The 18,799-nt window shown below is 44.0% G+C and overlaps 1 protein-coding gene across 1 annotated transcript in view; it reads left to right on the forward strand.

Annotated features, from left to right (window-relative positions):
* LOC144763712 (uncharacterized) overlaps nt 1-18,799 on the forward strand; it is a 3,323,440-nt gene that overhangs the window by 879,202 nt on the left and 2,425,439 nt on the right. Inside the window, exon 3 of the mRNA XM_078649576.1 lies at nt 10,975-11,005. Within this exon, the coding sequence (XP_078505702.1) occupies nt 10,975-11,005 (31 nt within the window). The remainder of the gene's footprint in view (nt 1-10,974; nt 11,006-18,799) is intronic.

The following is an 18,799-nucleotide window of genomic DNA, read 5'->3' on the forward strand; positions in this document are numbered from 1 at the left end:
ACACAGTATGCCCTCCCCTCTCCCCCCAGCCCCTCCCCTCCCGCAAGGTTGGCGCCACCTCCACAGGTCAGCGCCCAGTGCGGCCGCGCCGGTCGCCCTGCCCTAAAGGCGGCCCTGGTTATTACAGGGCTTGGAAACAACAAAAAGCGACTCGCAGTGCAGCGCGTAGATGGATTATTCCCACAATACCATGTACAACACGCACAGAGCTCAACAAAGGTGGTATTGATCAGTATCTAATTCCTTCTATGGAGCATTTGAATTAGTGCCTCTGGTATCGTTCTCTATCGCCAAGATACAAGATCCCCACAGAATCCCTTGTTGGCATTCTTTGGTTTTTCTTTTCACATTTTCAGTGATACAGAAGCTTCCCGCCGATTATCAATTGAGGCTGAGCATATGCACGCACACGGTTATCTGTTTTAAATGCAAAGAGGTAGCCACCATTTTATGAGATCATTCAACAAGACTTCTTGTGGGGAACAAATGCAAAATTAAATATTATGCCATTATATAAACAGTAGGCAAAGTCAATGCAAGAGAATTTCAGGAACAAATTCTAGTCTACTTGCTGTGAAAGCTCAGCTAACAATTTGTTCTTTGGCAGTAACCTGGCAGAATTAATTGAAGCACTTTGTGTACATAAATTGACATTTCATTAAATGGATCTAAATATTGCTGCTGCTATTCTGGAAAATAACCGTTTATCAGCATTTGTAAAAGAATTAGTTCACTTTTAGATTTCAATCAAGGTTAAAATTGTGTGTTTTCTTTTCCAAGAAAACCAAAGATTGTGTGACAATCAATGGTACGTATTTAATGAAAATTTGGAGGGTTTATTGAACTCCATATATTAGGGTGTTAATATATAGGTTACAAACTAAAGTATGAAGGTATGAAATATGGAATTTGAAGTACACCCACTTTCTGGGGTTGCCTGGCTTCCTCCTGTGCCCTAGCTGCATGCCGGCTCTCGCGCACTCCTTTCTTGGGATCCGAGAACTCAAATTGGGTTATGTAAGTTTCTCCACCACTCACCTTCTTGCTTCTGCTGTCAAACAAGTGACACTTCTACTTGTGCTGTCTTTTCTCAGAGTTTGCCTTTCGCAAAGGAGAGCTGATGTGTACACTGAAACATGTGTGTTGTTGCTCCAACATTCACAGGGTGGTGCCCAGGTGCCTGCCCTGCTGCCAGCTTTGAGACAGCTTGAACAGACATGCATTGAGTAGTTAAGTGGCGCACACTGACCTCCAGAAAACAAAGCACCCGGGGGCTGCCCATCTCCATGTGGGGGGCAGTGGTGGGGACCATGCTGAGTATGCTGGCTTTCTGCCTGAGATACCAAAAGGTTCAGTTCGAGTGTCTGTGTACGTGCTTATTTGGTCCAAATACAACACTTCCCAATTTCTGATGGTTTAACAGTGTAAAGCTCAACTGCACAAAAACACAAACTACAGTACTAAAAACACTGAAGAAACTTGTGAGAACAACTGACTAAAATAGCACGTTTCAACATTTTTTAAAGGAGAACATAGTGAAGCCCCCATATGATATGGGGGGGTCATGAGGAAGACAAATGGTTTATCCACAAAAGTAGTTATCCTTGTTCTCGATTTACAACACTAAGCACAAACATATGAACTCTGCGTTATTGGATACAAAACCATATACTTTTAGGTATGGATTCTAATTTACTATCAAATTAGAGATTTTTATCACACGGATTTTGTATATAATAGTCATTTAAATGGAGTTCAAATAGGATGAAGTCCATCTACTAGGAGGTTCTAGACTAGGGGTTGTACAAAATTATAATTTTAATAGTGAGGTTTTCGCAGATGTGACACGCTTCATTCTCAGGCAAGCATTCTTAGAGAAAACCTTTTTTGCATAAAATTCTCACACTAAATGTTTTCTTTTGAGGGAATAATTTTCAAAAAGATCCATTTTTGCATATTCTTTTTCTGGCATTATTTGAGGGGGAACATTTTGTAACTTTTCATTCCAAGTATTTAGACACATTTAGCAGGTATGTTTTGGAGTTTATTTAGAGGATACAACAGTCTTTCCGGCAGTTTGTGGAAGGTGAAATATTCATGAACCGTCCAGCATAACCAGATAACTAAAATAAAAAAAGTAGCAAAAAAACGTTTAGTTCATTTGAGAATTGCGAAAACGTCAACATTGATCACAGAAGTACTCGCTGTAGTTTACTACAAAGCAGTAGATTAAATATGCCTGAGTACTAACACTCTCAGAGAAAAACATAGTCAGGTTAAGTTAGGGTCTGGATGTAATCTAAACATTTGACTCCTTCCTACCACTGGACACCCAATAATCACAGCAGCCAGCACCTCAGCACTGATGGAGCGGAACGCTGGGCAAAACTTTGCTTTTCAACTGACAGCACATATTTTTTCAGTTGAGACGATTTCCTCTCTGGGCCCAATACATAACACTAATGAACCATCAGTCCTCCAATGGATCTTTTAAGTGAGCTAATAGGGACTTGGATATTCAAAGATCGTAAAGCAAATTCGTATGAGGACCTAGAACAAGAGAATGCCAAATTCTTGCTGACACCATACAACCATATCTTTAGATCATGCTAATAATAAACATTTGACAAGAAAGTTCACACCAAAAGTTACTCCAGTACGATATATTTGCTTATGTAAACCATTTATCTAAAATCTCAATTTGAATGGTCAAGAACATAAATCAAATTAAAATCATATTTATTAGAAATCATTTAGTACAGTTAGTCACACATTGTCATTCAACAAGGGAACCATTGCTGATTACCTATGAAAGAAATGCGAGAGAGAACATGGGAAAATCTAGTTGTAGCATTTAGGTTATATAAACCAAAGGTGCAGAGTTGAAGAGTAATAGGTCACAGGAAAGAGTCCAGAAACTCTTCACCCGTAGAGTTATACCTGAACACTTTACCAGCTGGCAAAGTCCAGGTTTGAGTCAGTTCAGAAAGTTCAATTCAAATGGTTTGGCATAGAAAGGAAATCAGAGTTCAGTCCGACAACATGCTAGGCAGGGAAATTGAAAGTGACAACCAGAACCATGCAATGTATTCCCCGGGTCGGGATCCGGCCTTTGAGATGGACAGACTCCAGCTGCCGGGAGGGGATTTTAATAGAGCGCTTTATTCCAGGTCGGCTGGGCGCCATCTTATGGGCCCGTCCAAGATTGCAGTCAGTGTGTGGCGCGCCGCGAATGTGAGTCTGGGATGGGAGAATCGTCTGACACTGGCGACGCCGCTTTATGCTTCCGAGCGTTTGGGATGTCTCTGGTCTACTAAGGGCTTTGACCGCTGGGATATGATTGGGATATGTAGAGTGGGTGATGTCTGTGTGAATGGTAGAATGAAGTCCTTTGAGGCCCTTCGGGCCGAATATGACTTGAGTGATAGGGAATTTTTTCGTTATCTGCAGGTCCAACATGCCCTGGCCTCTGTTTTGACTCCTGATGTGGCCCTCCCCGAGTCCTCTCCCCTCGAGGATCGCATTCTGGATGGCCACCTTCCTGATAGCACTATCTCCCTGATTTACAAGAAGCTGATCAATAATCGCACTGACTTACTTGTCCGACTTAGGGAGGTTTGGGTCGGCGACGGGCTGGACTTAGATGACGAAGATTGGCAATCGGCACTCTCTTCTCCGAAAGAGGTCGCCATCCCTGCCCGTCTCCGTTTGGTTCAGCTTAAGATCCTCCACCGGGTGTATGTTACTGGTCCGCGTCTGGTTGTGATGGGTTTCTCCCCGGATGGTCTATGCAAACGTGGATGTGGAATGAGTGCGACGTTTCTACATATTATTTGGGAGTGCCCGGGGGTGGCGGCCTACTGGACTGAAGTACTTGCGGTGATGACAGTTGTGACTGGGATTGCCTTACGGCCTGAGGCCCGACGATGCCTGTTGAATGTGTGGGAACCCACCGACTATTCTGTGGCCCAGACCAGATGGGCGACCTTGGGATACATGGTTGCAAAGCGAGACATTGCGCAACTCTGGGGCGCATCTAGACCTCCCGACGTCTCGGTGTGGGAGGACAACATGGACTGGTCCATGTTCCGCGAGAAGACCGTCTATGTAGCTAGGGGCAGACCCAGGGCGTGGACGAAGATTTGGGGTCAGTGGAACGAATATCGTGGAAATATTTGTACTCCTCCCTTGGTTGACGCACCCGATGTCACCCTGTCTCCCTAGGCTGGTGTTCCCGAGATTTCTTATGCTGTTTTATGATTTGCCTTTCCTCCCCGCTGTCCCCCCCCCGCCTTGCTGAGTCCTATCGATTGTGATTCCGTCTTCCTGATTAGTGACTTTCCCCTCCGCCTTCTGGGCTGACTTTGATAAGTATGCATTCGCCTTTTTGTGGTTTGTTGTTTTTTGTATGTATATAACAGAAAATTGTTGTGTCCTGTTCTATACTTCGAGTAACATTTGGTATCTGATCTGTGCCTGACCACGGGAGTGATCGTATGATCTTTACATTGTGCCTTGATTTTAGCGGCCAGCCCGTGTGGTTGTAGGCCCATCCTTGTAACCTTTATTTGATTGTTCAATAAAAGTTTTTACCCAAAAAAAAAAAAAAAGAAAGTGACAACCAGCTCAGACTTCTCTTCCAAGGGGGCAATAATACTTCCAAACGTTCTTAGTTTACGCTCAGTGTGGTTGTTCACAGTGGGCTGCTCATGGTGTGATCAATACCTCACTAAGAAATCTGGAAGCATTAAGTAATCCTTTTTGCAAAATCATCAAATTCAATAACGTTATTTCCATTCTTTCCTCGGAGGTAAGAAAATTCACTTTGTTCACTGTCTGTCCATTCCCAGACGCTCTCTCTAGGTTTGCAATTGTATTGATACATTTCTGTCAAAAGTGTTGCTAAATCATAAGAGAATCTATTGTTTGTGAGCATAAGAAAGAAACTTCATGAAAAGTTCTCACAGCGTCTAAAACAATCTTCTTCAGTTAGATTCTGCTTTTCAAACGAGGAAAAGAAAGCATTTGAGGCCTACGTGAACTTGCTGAATCATTATAAAGTTAGGATTAATATAAAACACACTTTAATATGAATTATTCACTTTTGTCAGTTAATTTTCTCATTTTTCTTCTCCTAAAAGTTATATGTCAATATTACGTACTACTAAAAAGTATATTTTCGCACGTTTTTATATTTTCAAAACAGATTAACATAGGTCACTTTTGATATTCATGTTTTTAACCCACTATACTAAAGTAGTACTGCAAAACTTCTTTATCAAGCCTTCATATACTAAGCATTCCAACCATTTTCGAATGTTCATTATGTAAGCATTTATTTCATTTATCACATTTATCATATTTAGAAGTCATCAACAGCACATTTTCTAGGTTAACTTATGTTTAGCTTCTCAAACACGTGATTACATTGCATAAGCAAATAACTTTTCTCTCTCTCTCTTTATTTACGTTTTCAAATTTTCCACTGTTTAAACATTTCTGCATATTTTTACGATGCAGTATGAAATCTCACGTTTTTCGTTTCAACCATTTTACACGTTTCATTAAGAGTTTATTTTAGTAAATTTCAGTTGATAGTCAAAATTGATTGATGCACCTGTTATTAAACTTTTACGCTCCATCACCACTACAAGCCGAAAACAAACTGGCTACTTTTGTGAAATATACCCAGGCAGCTTTGAGCACCTCGTTATCAGAGGGGACCTTTAATGTGTGACTAATGCATTTCAGTGCAGTGATGAAGACATCAGCACTAAAATGCATTAGTCTAACCCCTGATGCTGGGTACTTGGCAGGGGTGTGGGTAAATGCCCATTGGAAAAAGGCATGTCCAGCCCTGGCTTCTATCAGATGTATTTTATACTTTTTTATTATCACCCTGTTCAAATAGTACCCAAGACAGATGGTTTTAAAACATTATAAAAACACAAACACAAAAAGGCCTCCCAAGCAACAAAAAAAATTGATTCCACAATTAAAATACTAGTGAAAGCTAACCAACGCATCTATATAACGGTGTAAAGGGTAGCAGTGAGGCCCAATATTAAATAAAAAATAATAATGCATCCTGACTGCTTATAAACAGCCGTGCACACACTGCGCCCAGGTGAGCAATCCACAAATGTGGCTTTCGCCTACTAACTGAAAACAGGACTAACGGCCTGACATGACGGCCACCACTGTTCCAAACTTGTCCCCCCCAAGTATGATACAAGCTAAGAGTGACAGAAGCAGGGCTGTTGATTACTGTGTCTGCCTGCCTTCCTACCTTGTAATGAGCCATCCTTTCCTGAAATATGCCATGGTGTTACAATAATTTCAATCATTTTGAGGAATGAAATGTTTTATTTGATGATGTATATTCACAGTGGTTTACAATAGAGTGCCCTTAGCGCACTGGTGCTTCAACTTTATGTATGCATTTATGTATAACACAGCGTCCCAGTAGAGTGGCAGAGAAGTCAAAATAAAAGCAATACATGCCAATAGACTGGATTCAGGCAGGGGACTCAAGAGTTTTTGAAGCCTCCCACCTGGTGCAAAACCAAGTGGCTAGGCTCATCTTTCATCAATCCAGACACCAACATGTCCATCCCCTGATGAAGAGTCTTCACTGGCTCCCGGTTGCATTTAAATTGGGCTGCATCATCTTTAAAGCCTTGGCTGGTCTCGGCCCGGCTTTCATCTCCTCCTTGATCCATCCTATCTCCCTTCTCGTGAACTTCGCTCCTCTCACTTGTCCCTGCTCACCATCCCCACTTTCAAACGGAAAAAACACGTTGATCTCAGATTTTCTCTACTTGCGCCTCAATTCTGGAATTCCCTGCCCTTGGAACTCAGATCAGCAACATCCTATCCTCATTTCAGATCTCTTCTTAAGACTCTCCTGTTCTCTCAGACATATGAGTACGGTCCTGCCCACCACACTTCTGTTGCCCTCCGTTCACAGCGCCATGAAACCGCCTGGTGTAAGTGCGCTCTACAAATGATTTTAACATAACAATTACCTGTGCTTCAATACAAGTTTATGGGGGATATATAGTCTGCCGATTATGTTTTTAAAATCTGCCTCCTTCCCTTTTCTAAAATGTTGGCAGTGAATACTGCACTCATTTTACATGGTGGCCAGAATTGTGGCTCCTTTGTATTGAGTGCCGTGCAGCTGAGCTGGTTTGAGACCGTCAGAGCTGTCGTGAGTGGTCTGTTTGAGCTATTAGCTGGCCAGAGTACCTGTGCCAGTCAGGACAGACAGGATGGGACATGAACGGGTTGATGAAACCATGATGTCCGGGTCCTGGTACAGCAGCAGGTAGGCCTGCAGAGAGCGGCAACGTCTTTTAAGGTGACAGCACCTGGCGAGGCCACTCTGACCACCTTGGGCACACGCAGTGCAACTTGTCAGCCCAATAAAAGGTTGAATCCAGGTTGGAGCTTCCTTGTAGACCATTAACTGCGGAGTCCCCTTCATGCCAGGAAAAAAACAGAAGGTGCTGCTGATGTCACATGCGCTGGGCCTTGGCGCACACTTTCTGCTTCTGTTTTTTGCAGAGCAGATTCTGTCTTCCCCTCCTGTTTAGATAGATCTGGTCCACATGTTCAAGAGACTATGGCCGGTCCTAGCCACAGCAGAATTGTATTTTTTTCTTAGCCGTACTCTGGCTGTTGCGAAAACAATGTATAACAGGCACAGTTGATCATTCACCGTAACCACAATTCCATTGGAGGTGGCATCTGTGAGTGCTGAGCCACACAGCTGATTAAATTGCCTGGGGGCAAGTGGCAAAACAGCAAGCGCCGGCTGAAAGCACTATTGTTGTTAATCATTATGCAGCGACTCATGGCATATTCAATTCAGACGCGCTGTAAATGTGTGACTAAGCATTTTAGTGCAGTAATGAGGACACCAGCACTAAAATGTGTTAGTCTAACCACTGATTGGTGACACTTGTCAGGGCTGCAGGTAGTTTCCTGTGCTTGGTACCGACACTTAATTTTCAACACCGCGCTCATGACAGTCTGTCACAAGGTGACGCTGTTTGTCTAATTTAGAGAGGAGTGCAACAACAGTTGTTTATTCATTCGATATGCATTTAAAATTATTAATATCTGCCCCTAAGACATTCTTATATATCTGGGGGCCTAGAATAGTCTGAATTGTCAAACTTGTAGGATTGTGATGGTTAGCAGTTGGGTTGGTACTGTTAATGGCAGGGCTGGCAGGGGCAATGGGTGGTGAAGCTGCAGTGTCTTCCTGACAGCTTTTGTCATCTACTAGTGTTATCTCCCCTTGAAGGAGTCTGACCTCCAGTGATGTGAACTCGGGGGTGTTCGCAATGTCTATTCCCTCTGCGGTCCATGCGTGTTGTAGTTGCATGTATTTATATCTCTGCCTGTCCCTCAGCTGTAACTCTAGCTGCAGAACTTCAAACGTGATCAGAGTGCCTTCCTTTATCAAGTCTCCTACTTTGGAGATTCCGATCATGTCCCAGTCTTTGAACCCCTTCTATTTCCCTAAGTCTGGGAGGCACGTGCCTTCCCATAGCGGGGTGTGCCTCTTTACCTTCTTATACCAGCCCATTTGTTTCTCTGCGCCATTCCATGCCTGCATTGTCCTCTGGGTGGCCGGTAGCAGGTTTTAGCGCCCCTCCCACATATATGTAGTGTAAGTTTGAGTGTGTCTCAAATTGGCATCGCTCCAGTGCGTATGCCAGGTGTGTTCCCAGCAAGTGTCCCCACTCGTTAATTGCTATCAGGTGCGCTGCCCGGTAGTAGGATCTTATGTCCGAGAGGTCAATCCCCCCATTGTATTGATTGCGGTGTAGTGTGTGGAACGCTATCCTTGGTTGTCCTCCATCCCACAGGAGTGTGCACACTTCTCTATCTATTGTGCCGAAAATGTCCTCTGGGATCTTGTAGTGTGTATTTTGCAAGATGTATAAAAGTTTGGGGAGCGTAATCATCTTGTACATTGCCGCTCTACCCAGTAATGTTAGGGGCAGCCGTCTCCATCTTTCCACGTCCACATGAAAATCTGCCACTACCTTACGGATGTTACGGGTGAGGATGCGGGAGTATCTATAGATATGTACATCACCAAGTATTTAAACCCTTCAGTCGCTACTTGTAGGTCTCTGGGGAGTTTTTGTACCTCTAGGGGCCCTCCCACCAGGTAAAGAATTGATTTGCCCCAGTTAATCCTGTAGCCTGCATATTCTCCGTATGTCCCAAGCACCTGGAAAAGGGCCGGTATCGTAGATGAGGGATTGGTGACGTACAAAAGGACATCATCCGCATAGAGTAAGGTGCGTTCTTCCCCCCTGCTTGCTGTGAATCCCGTCACTCTCGGGTGCAATCTGATGAGGCATACCAACCGCTCCAGGGTCAATGCAAAGAGCATTGGGGACAATGGACACCCCTGTCTAGTGCCTCTTTCTATTGGTAACTTCTCTGACATTGTCCCGTTGAAATGCACCCTCGCGGGGGCAACCTATAGAGCATCTATATTCAGGCCATGAATTTGGGTCCAAACCCGACTCTCCTTAACGTCTGCCACATAATCGGCCAGTGAAAAGCGCAAAAGCCTGTTCGGCATCAATGGAGAGCAGCATGTGTGGCTCTGTTCTGTCTTGGACCGTGCTTAGCCACTTCGCTAAAAGCCGTAAGTTAAACCTTGTCACCCTCTTGGGCATAAACCCCCCTTGGCCGGCTTGAATATGGGAGGTGACAACTGAGGCCAGTCTGTGCGCTAGGATGGAAGCTAATATCTTCACCTCCGCGTTTAGGAGTGAGATTGGCTGGTATGCCCCGTACTCCCTTGCTGTCCTCCCAGACTTATGAATTATCACCACAGTTGCATTCCGCAGGTCGGGAGGGACGGTGCCCTCTTCCCGAGCTGCCTGAAACATCTCGAGGAGGTGTGGTCCCAATAATCCAGAGTTCACCTTAAAGAGTTCCGCCAACAGACCATTAGGTCCTGGGGTTTTCCCTGTTTTTTTTGTTTATGGCCCCTGTCACCCCCTCAAGTGTGAACTTTTGCTCCAGAGCCTCCCGATCATCTGGGGACAGGACAGGCAGATCTATTGCATGGTGATACTCCTTGATCTAAATTTCACCCACCTATGTCCTAGCTTTGTACAGATCAGCATAATAATCTGCGAAGGCGTTGGCAACGTCCAGTGCTGTGGTAAAGGTCTGTTCGGCCCTGTGGATGGTATTCACCCACCTGGATTCCACCTCTTTCTTTCCGAGCCATGCCAGAAGCCTCCCTGTCCTATCCCCTGTCTCATATAGGTGATGCCTCGAGGCAAGATACAGTATTTTTGCCTCTTGGCTCCCCAGTTCTTGATATTCAGCGCACGTGAGTTCTATCTGGCGAAGGGTGGAATGACTGGGGTCTACACCTGTGACTTCTTCCAAGTGCAGGAGTTTCCTTTCAACAGCCACAATGTCTTGCGCCTCCTTCCTGTGCTCGTGGGCGTTTGCGTTTTGGGCTCAATCTCCTAACACTGCCTTGTATGCCTCCCACAGGACCACTGCTGATGTTACTGTTCCGTTATTTTCTAGGAAGTACAGCTCTGAGTCTACTCTCACCTCCTTCACTATCACTGGGTCTCTGAGTTCCCAATCATTAAGCCTCCATCCCGTATCCCCCATGTCCCCCGTCCCTCCACGGGTCTCGCCGCCCACCGTAAGACACATGGGGGAGTGATCAGACAACTCTCTCGCCAAGTAATGGTTGCAATTTTTGATCTGTATGTATATACATTAACTTAATTTATATAATATTTTCTTAAATGTGGAGAACAATAAATGTGTATTACATTTTAAACTTGCAGAAAAAAAATTCGCTTTTGCTAAAGCACTTTTCTTCGAACAACTGCACCATTTTTTTAAAAAAACAAATGAAAATTATTGTACTCCAAAATTCTTATCGTGTGTTTTTTTTTATTGCAGGCCTTCCCTTGTATTTCAACAGGAATATATGGTACGTAGATGTTATTTATTATGTACATATTAACCGTCATGATAAAAAGATATTGAAAGAAATGGAAAGCACCCGCGCAGGTGGGCTTAAATGAACGTTACAAGTTTATACCAGCTTGTAAGAGGGGAGCATCTTTCAGCTCTCAGGCAGGTGACTCATGTTATCTGCTGAATATCCGGTGATACTTCCGTCCACGTATTCGGCCAGCAAAGTCGCTTTGGCTGTGTGTCGCTGGCCGAAAAGTGGAAGGAAATCCATTGTATGTTAAGCTGTTATCATTCGATTTACTTAATTTTCTGTCCTTTTTAAGAAAACTTTCCACTAGGAAAGGAAAAGGCCTAACCATTAGGTGCACAATCTTAACGTTCCTACTACTGCTGAATATTAGAAATGTGTCAATATGAAATAGCAGCCACAATTACTGTTATTAGTACGAAATAGTCTCGAGAGCTCCTGATCACCGTGACATGGTGTAGACAAAGCCATCTGGTTTCCTGTCCTGGCTCGGTTCACAGGTGTGATCCTGCGTTCGATGTGACAGACGCCTTTTCACACTTTATGACAAAGACCTATTTCAGCTGAAGCTGGTAGGGACTATTATTGGAAACATGAGGAAGATGAGTGATGACTCCGACACAGGTCAATTCTAAAGGAAGTATTGATTTGAAAAATAGATATTTGTTAGTAATTGTTTCCTTATGTTTTTTAAACCTCTAAGACTTGTAGCATTTTTGCGTTTCTTTTGTTTTATGCATGAGGGGGGCTCTACTTTCCTTGTATTTTGTTTTCGAAAGTTATCGACAGTTTGCGTCGGGTGGACGGCAGGCCTGATGCCCCTGTTACTTACCGGTAATCTTCATTACTCCGAGTATTGTCTTCCTCGCCACGCAAGTTATAAAGTGAGCTTTGTTCTGGTGTGGAGCTGAAGCTCACTTTGTAACTCTAGTGGCAAGGGAGACTTACGAATAGGTAATGTTTTCTTATCATTTTATTTGGACCGGTGGGTAGGCACCTCTGCTACTGACAGATTGAGCGATACCTGCCAGTGCTCCAAAAATGTTGTAATTACTTCTTGGGACTGAGCAGATCTACCAGGTGTTACCCCAAATACATTTTAGGAAAGATGTCATGGGTAGGCATATACAAGCATATTTGCGTGGGCTTGTTTTCCTGGCCTGTTGCCTTTCCCTGGCAGCCACTCCTACCTGACCACTGCCTCTTTACTTAATGCACAATCTGGTTATTTGTAGAACGGTGGTCATTATAATGCCCACCACCAACATAACACAACACATACTTGGGGCCAGATGTAGGTGGCCCGATACCGGTCGGTAACGGCCGAAATTAACGAATTTCGTCCGTTACCGACCGGTATTGGGCATTTGGGATGTAGGTGGCCTAAATTGCAAATTCGGTAATTTACCGATTCGGTATTGTAATGAATCTCTAAATTACCGATTCCTTAAAATACCGAATCGGTAAATTACCAAATTTGCAATGTAGGACATGTATGTTGTCTGAAAAAACTATGTATAAGGTCAGGGGATGCCCTAAGAAATGGGATAAGAAATGGGGTCAATGGAATGTCTATAGAGGCTAGCTTTGTAGATCCCCTACAGCTGATATGGCGATGTCCAGGATTGGTCCTCCTTGCACTCGAAACTAGTAATATACTGCTGTAATGTATGCCCTATATGTCAATTTTTGTAATTAATGATTGCCAACTGATCACTTACTCTGCTTTTGTTCAATAAAATAAAAAAAATAAAAAAAATTGCAATGTAGGGAGCACTCAAATGAGTGCCTTTCCCATTTTAGGATTCGTTATTTACCGCCAACTATAAGTTGGTGGTAAATAAGGAATACCTTTGAAAATGCAAATCTGTGCATTTTCAACTGTGCCATATGGCAGACATACATGCCCTTAGGGCATGTATGTGTGCCACATCTGCACACAAGCACGATTCAGGGGTGCAACAGGGTGTCAAAGTGACACCCTTGAATGTTTCCCCCATTTTACCGAATCGGTATTTACAGATTCTGTAATTGCCATTCATTCCTATGGGCCTCCAGGCCCATTGGAATGAATGGCAATTACCGAATCTGTAAATACCGATTCGGTAAATACCGAATCTTACAGATTCGGTAATTTTTACCGAAAATGTATCTACATCCCATTTACCTATTCTTAAATACTGAATCGGTAAAATTCGGTATTTAAGAATAGGTAAATTGGGATTACCTACATCTGGCCCATGGTTCGTATCTTTGGTATGATATTGAGCCTATCATAATGGCAGACATCTTTTACATATGGTGGGGGTCCCTGGCATTATGGAGTCAATCAATGGCATAATGTTGGTCCTTTTATAATGTTCCACACAAAAAAGCTACCAAAGCGATTTCAGTATCAATTTATAATTTACCACATTTTGTAAGTTTTCATACTTTCCAGCCTACTCCTAGACACACATGCAACTGTGACGAGATATCCTGATACACCACCAAATGTCATGCTTCATCACAGGATATCCCCACACTCTCCAGAAACCCGGTTTGATGGAAGATGGGCCTACTCCCTGTAATCGGGCAGGCGCTTACCAATAACTCAGGATCTATGAATGATACCATTTAACACCTTAACCGCTGTGGCAATTCCGCCACGGTGCGGGCGTTCTAAAGGGTGGGCAGGACTGCGATGGCCAACGGTCGTTCGCAGCACCAGGGAAGGAGTGCTCCCATCAGCCGTTGGCCGACGGGAGCACGGAAGGGGTTAATACCAATGCAGTGACTCAGTCTGGCTTTTTACCATATAGGGTATCACCTGGTATTAAAAACTAGGTGTGGGAAATAGGGGAACTAGTACCCTAACCCCACTAAACCGTCAACATGTTTCTGCCAAGTGACTCATCTGAGTTCATGGTATTCATTAGGACGAGCATCGGAACCTGGGGGAGCATATGCTCAATGTATGTGCCAATATATTGGGTGTCTAACCCTTGTGGCAACCCTACGTTCCTAGGTACCCTAATTAAGGGTCATCTAGGTCCCATGGAGGAATGGCTCAGGAACCTCTGTAGTCACACTTACACCAAGGTGCGAACCTCGCCATCCACCTACTAGTACTGGCATCTTCCCCCCGATGATTGAAGGCTAGCTCACCCTTGAGGCCCTTAGCCTCTAGTTCCCCACCATGGATGCTTCCCATGGGTTTTGTGATTTGGCCTATCATAATGATGTCAATTGTGGGTGCTTTCAGTGTGATGGTACAGATTATGACATAGTACGTGCAATTTGTGGTATGCTGTGGGGTTACTTGGCATTATAGAGCTGGTTCATGACATAATCCTAGCTTAGCATATCTGTTATTATTACCATATTACATACCCCCTTGACATGATTTTGGTGACTATTTGCATAATGCTTCCCACATTTAACGTATGATTGGCATCCATGGCATGTGATGGTAAAACATTCACACGTAAGGCAGAACCTACCCACGTCTGGAAGTATACATGTAAATTCTTGAGTATGGCACTGATATGTGAAGACCAAACGTGTATTAACTAAAAATGAAAAGCTGGAAATTGGGGTTAAAAATTTGTTTTTAATAAAAATGACAATCTTTTATAATATTTGTTTATCGAAAATTGATACCATGCATTTGATACCAATTTGTGCTCATTTTTAGAAAGTGACAACTGATTGTTTTGTTGCTGAAATATATTTTAAGCCGTCATTTGAGTGATAATTCAAGCTGAATTTGTGACACATATTTCTGATGTGGTGTCCCTTGAGCCCGAAGAAACTTGCTAGTATGTCTGTTATTTCACAACTTGTATGGAGGCATTTCAGCAGCTTTACCAATAAAGCTTTTATTGCATTAGCACTACAGTTCTCTGAGATCTGAGTATGTATGTATGTTACCCATCCTCTGTCTGAAAATATAAGATGATGAAAGTATCCTGAGCATTAGCAGAACAGTAGCAATACAGAGATGACAAATTCCAGAGAAGATGGCTGGCTTCACAGGGAAGTCAAATTCAAGCCTTCTCTGACGAAATCCAAAGCTGGATAAATGACAATAAATTACAGTTAAACATTCCCCTGGTCCTAGTACACCAGATCAGCTATACATCACGAGTCTTAATCTCACTTTGTTAGGACAAAACCATTTGCAGTTTGTGATTCTTTCTTTAATTCTTTATGAAGATAATTCATCATGTTGCACAAAATCCTAGGAGCACAGAAATAGGTGCAGCAATGAATTCCTGGCTGGATTATACAAACTCTCTTTATTTTATGATCACAAATGATCTGCCACTGAAATTGAAAGTAGGTCAAAATAGGCGGTATATTGAGATAAGAAAGCATCATTATGTCTTCATAATCGGAAGAAAAATACAATTGTTTTTGTCATAGGTCTCTCCCACAGTAAAACGTGTTATTCCACTTATCTAACAGGAAGTTGATTCCCATCACATTGCTATCCGCTGACTGTTAGATATTAGGAAAGATATTGGAGGACCGCTGCGCACAAAACCTGCGGCCACTGGTCCATCCAGACCAATGTGGATTTGTTCCAGGGAGAACCACTTCCCAAAATGTATGCTGATTCTTCCATGTGCAGGATCAGGCGAGGTACGCGTTCCCCAGGGCAGACTGTCTCATTTTAGATCTTTGGAAGGCCTTCGATACTCTTACGTGGCCATACCTATTTACGGTCCTGTAATGGACAGCGATAGGTCTGACTCCCCTAGCATATACACGCCTCTTATACACTCAACTTACCTCGCTCATACGCATGGGATGATGCATATCATCTGTGTTTCAGGTGGAGAGAGGCACAAGGCAGGGCTGCCCACTCTCACCCCTGCTGTTTGCCCTAGCGGTAGAGCCCCTTGCAATACGGTTACATCAGGGGTGGGAGGATTGGGGCATCTCCATAGCGGGCATCACACATAGGGTCTCCATATATGGGGATGACCTTTTAATATATGTACAGGACATCACTGCGGATCTGACGTCCATATGGACGACACTTGAAGCATTTGCAGAGTCATCCGGGCTCAGAGTGAATTGGGACAAATCCACGGTCTACCCATTACATCCGGGCCTTGCCCCTCGGGACGTTCGGATGGGGGAACAGAGCATAGCATGGAGCGCGAGTGCCCCTGATACCTCGGGGTTCACTTGTATCGCTCCCCATCTGATTTATTCGAAGGCAATCACCATAGAGCACTGGCTGGGATTAGATCGGCAGTAGGATTTTGGAAGAACCTTCCTTTGGCCCCAATAGGACCAGTGGCCCTAGCAAAGATGATCATAGTCCCACGTCTCTTGTATCACTTTGCAAATTTACCTGTAATCCCACCCCAAGCTTTTTTCAAGGACTTGGATCCCCTACTAAACTCGCTAATCTGGGGGACAGGTAGACATAGAAAAGCGCTGGCTAAGTTACAACTGCCCGCCACCCAGGGAGGGCTGGGCGCACCTTCCTTTGAGTCATACTTTCTGGCGGCGCAATTGCAATGGCTATCCTATTGGATGGCGGGCAGGCATATGGGGGAGACCCACGCAGCGACAGGACCCATGCCCACTCCAGAACTCTGTCTCTTGCTGCTGCCTGGCACTAAACCACGACGCACATATCCAATACAGGTGTCGATGGCGCGTAAATGCATGCAGAGGATACACCAAATGTCCGTGGGGGTACCTTTGTACTCACCTTTACTGCCTTTGGTGGGCTGGCCCTGAAGAGAGGCGTACTACACGATTAATGTGCTCTGCATATGGAAAGAGCACTCCCTCACCCGGATAGAAGCCTTCTTTGCGGATGGGCAATTACGACTATTCCACCAGCTGGTGGAAGACTACGATCTTCCCCCCGGCCAATTTTTACTCCACAGGCAAATCATAGAAAGCTACTGTTCGTATCATGATTTGACGGAGGGAGAACAAGCAACGCATCCGGTCCTCCACACAATCATGCACATGGGGGCGGGTCGATACCTGGTCACTTGGCTTTACAAAGCTATACGGGAGCTTCTAAACAAACGATTGAATGCTTTACGGGTAACATGGGAGGAAGAGCTAGGGCGCCAGTTACACAATAAGGAATGGGAGAAGGCGCTCTAATATCCCAAGAAGGTTTCCCGAAACGCACATTTTAAAAACATACAATTCTATATCTAACACAGAGCGTATCAAACGCCAGCGCGTCTCCAGCGATTTTATCCATCCACTCAGTTTCTTTGCCCCAGATGTCAAACACCAGACGCAGACTTTTATCATATGTTCTGGACCTGCCCTACAATAGGACCATATTGGCACACTATTCACAAGACACTCAGGGAACTCACAGGTCTTCCTAACAGAAACACGTAGTAGGCCTGTGCACTTGAAATCTTCCAGAGGCGGAAACAGCACAAAGTACAAATTTGCTTTGCATCGCTAGCAACACTATTAGCAAAAAGAGGGATAGCTATGCACTGGCGAGCTCCTGGGGGACCCCCAATAGCAGCCTGGGTGGGAGCAGTGAACAAATGGGCAGCAGTGGAGGAGGAAGCGCTCAGGGAGAAGGAGGTTAAGGGGATACGTAAGCGCCCCATTTCCATGGAATGGACCCTATTATTACACCAATTGAAACAGCAAACAACGCAAGACAAATCCGACACCCCGTCGCAAGCCCTGATAAACTCGCAACCACAGGCCCAGACCGGCAGCACGCACATTAGTTCCCACATAACTACAAGTGCATAACCGTGTACGAAACGCAACCATTCACACACTAGGTTAACCAGATAGATGGGGCGGCTGGGCAGGTCCCAACCCGTTGGCGTTCATCGTACGCACAAGAAGGATACGTAGTAGCCTCGAAACCCTGTCTGACTCATGTATTCCGGAATTCTTGAACACCACCCCAGTTTGACTCCCCAGTTAGTAGTTTATCACTATAACCAGTAATCAATGGGAAGGAGATGTATTTTCACGTGAAAAGACATGCAAAGTTGGGCGATACCGTTTATGGCAGCAATTATAATATGTATTAGATAACTGTCAATCCAGAGACATGACCGTGGTTCCCCAGGCATGTTTTCTTGATTGACCTTTTCAGTTCTAACTTCAGCGAAGACATTTATGCACTGTGTATAATGGAGAACATAAACAAATGATAAAAATAAAACACCTTTATACCTTTTGGTCCTGGACATTTTATTTTCATTGCAGAAACACTTAGTTGAAAATTATCACAGAAAATCAATTACAACCCTTCATAATATCTGCCTTGATTGTCAGATCACAATCACACTGTATACTCTTGGTATTTAATGGCCCTAGAAAAATATGTGCCCAAGCACAATCTGTGCTGGCATGGAAAGCTATGGGTGAGTAAGGTCATGCTTCTCTTTCCCTAAAGGAAGTTAAAAACCTTTGTCACAGGCCCATATCTCAATCGGGCAAGACGATATGCTTATGGCTTTAGATAATGTTCAGGATCGCATTGATTATGCTGATTTTGGGATTTGTCTGCTGCAACTCTGTAAATGCAATACATTTTGGAAATTGTGACAGAGCAGTGGAATTTAGTCCCTCTTGAGTAAACGTTTGCTTCCACAGATCTGTGAAATGGAGGTCATTTGTTACAGTTTATAGTGTTAGTTTCAATTACACAATGCTGTCCTTTCCATGCTGAAGCTATGACCTTTCATGATTACACAAAATAATTTGTTGATACAAGTCTCGACCAGAGAGAAGGCACATCATCCTAAGTCCCAGGTATGGTGTTGTTGA

Source organism: Lissotriton helveticus, chromosome 6, assembly GCF_964261635.1.
Source record: "Lissotriton helveticus chromosome 6, aLisHel1.1, whole genome shotgun sequence".
NCBI lineage: Eukaryota > Metazoa > Chordata > Amphibia > Caudata > Salamandridae > Lissotriton > Lissotriton helveticus.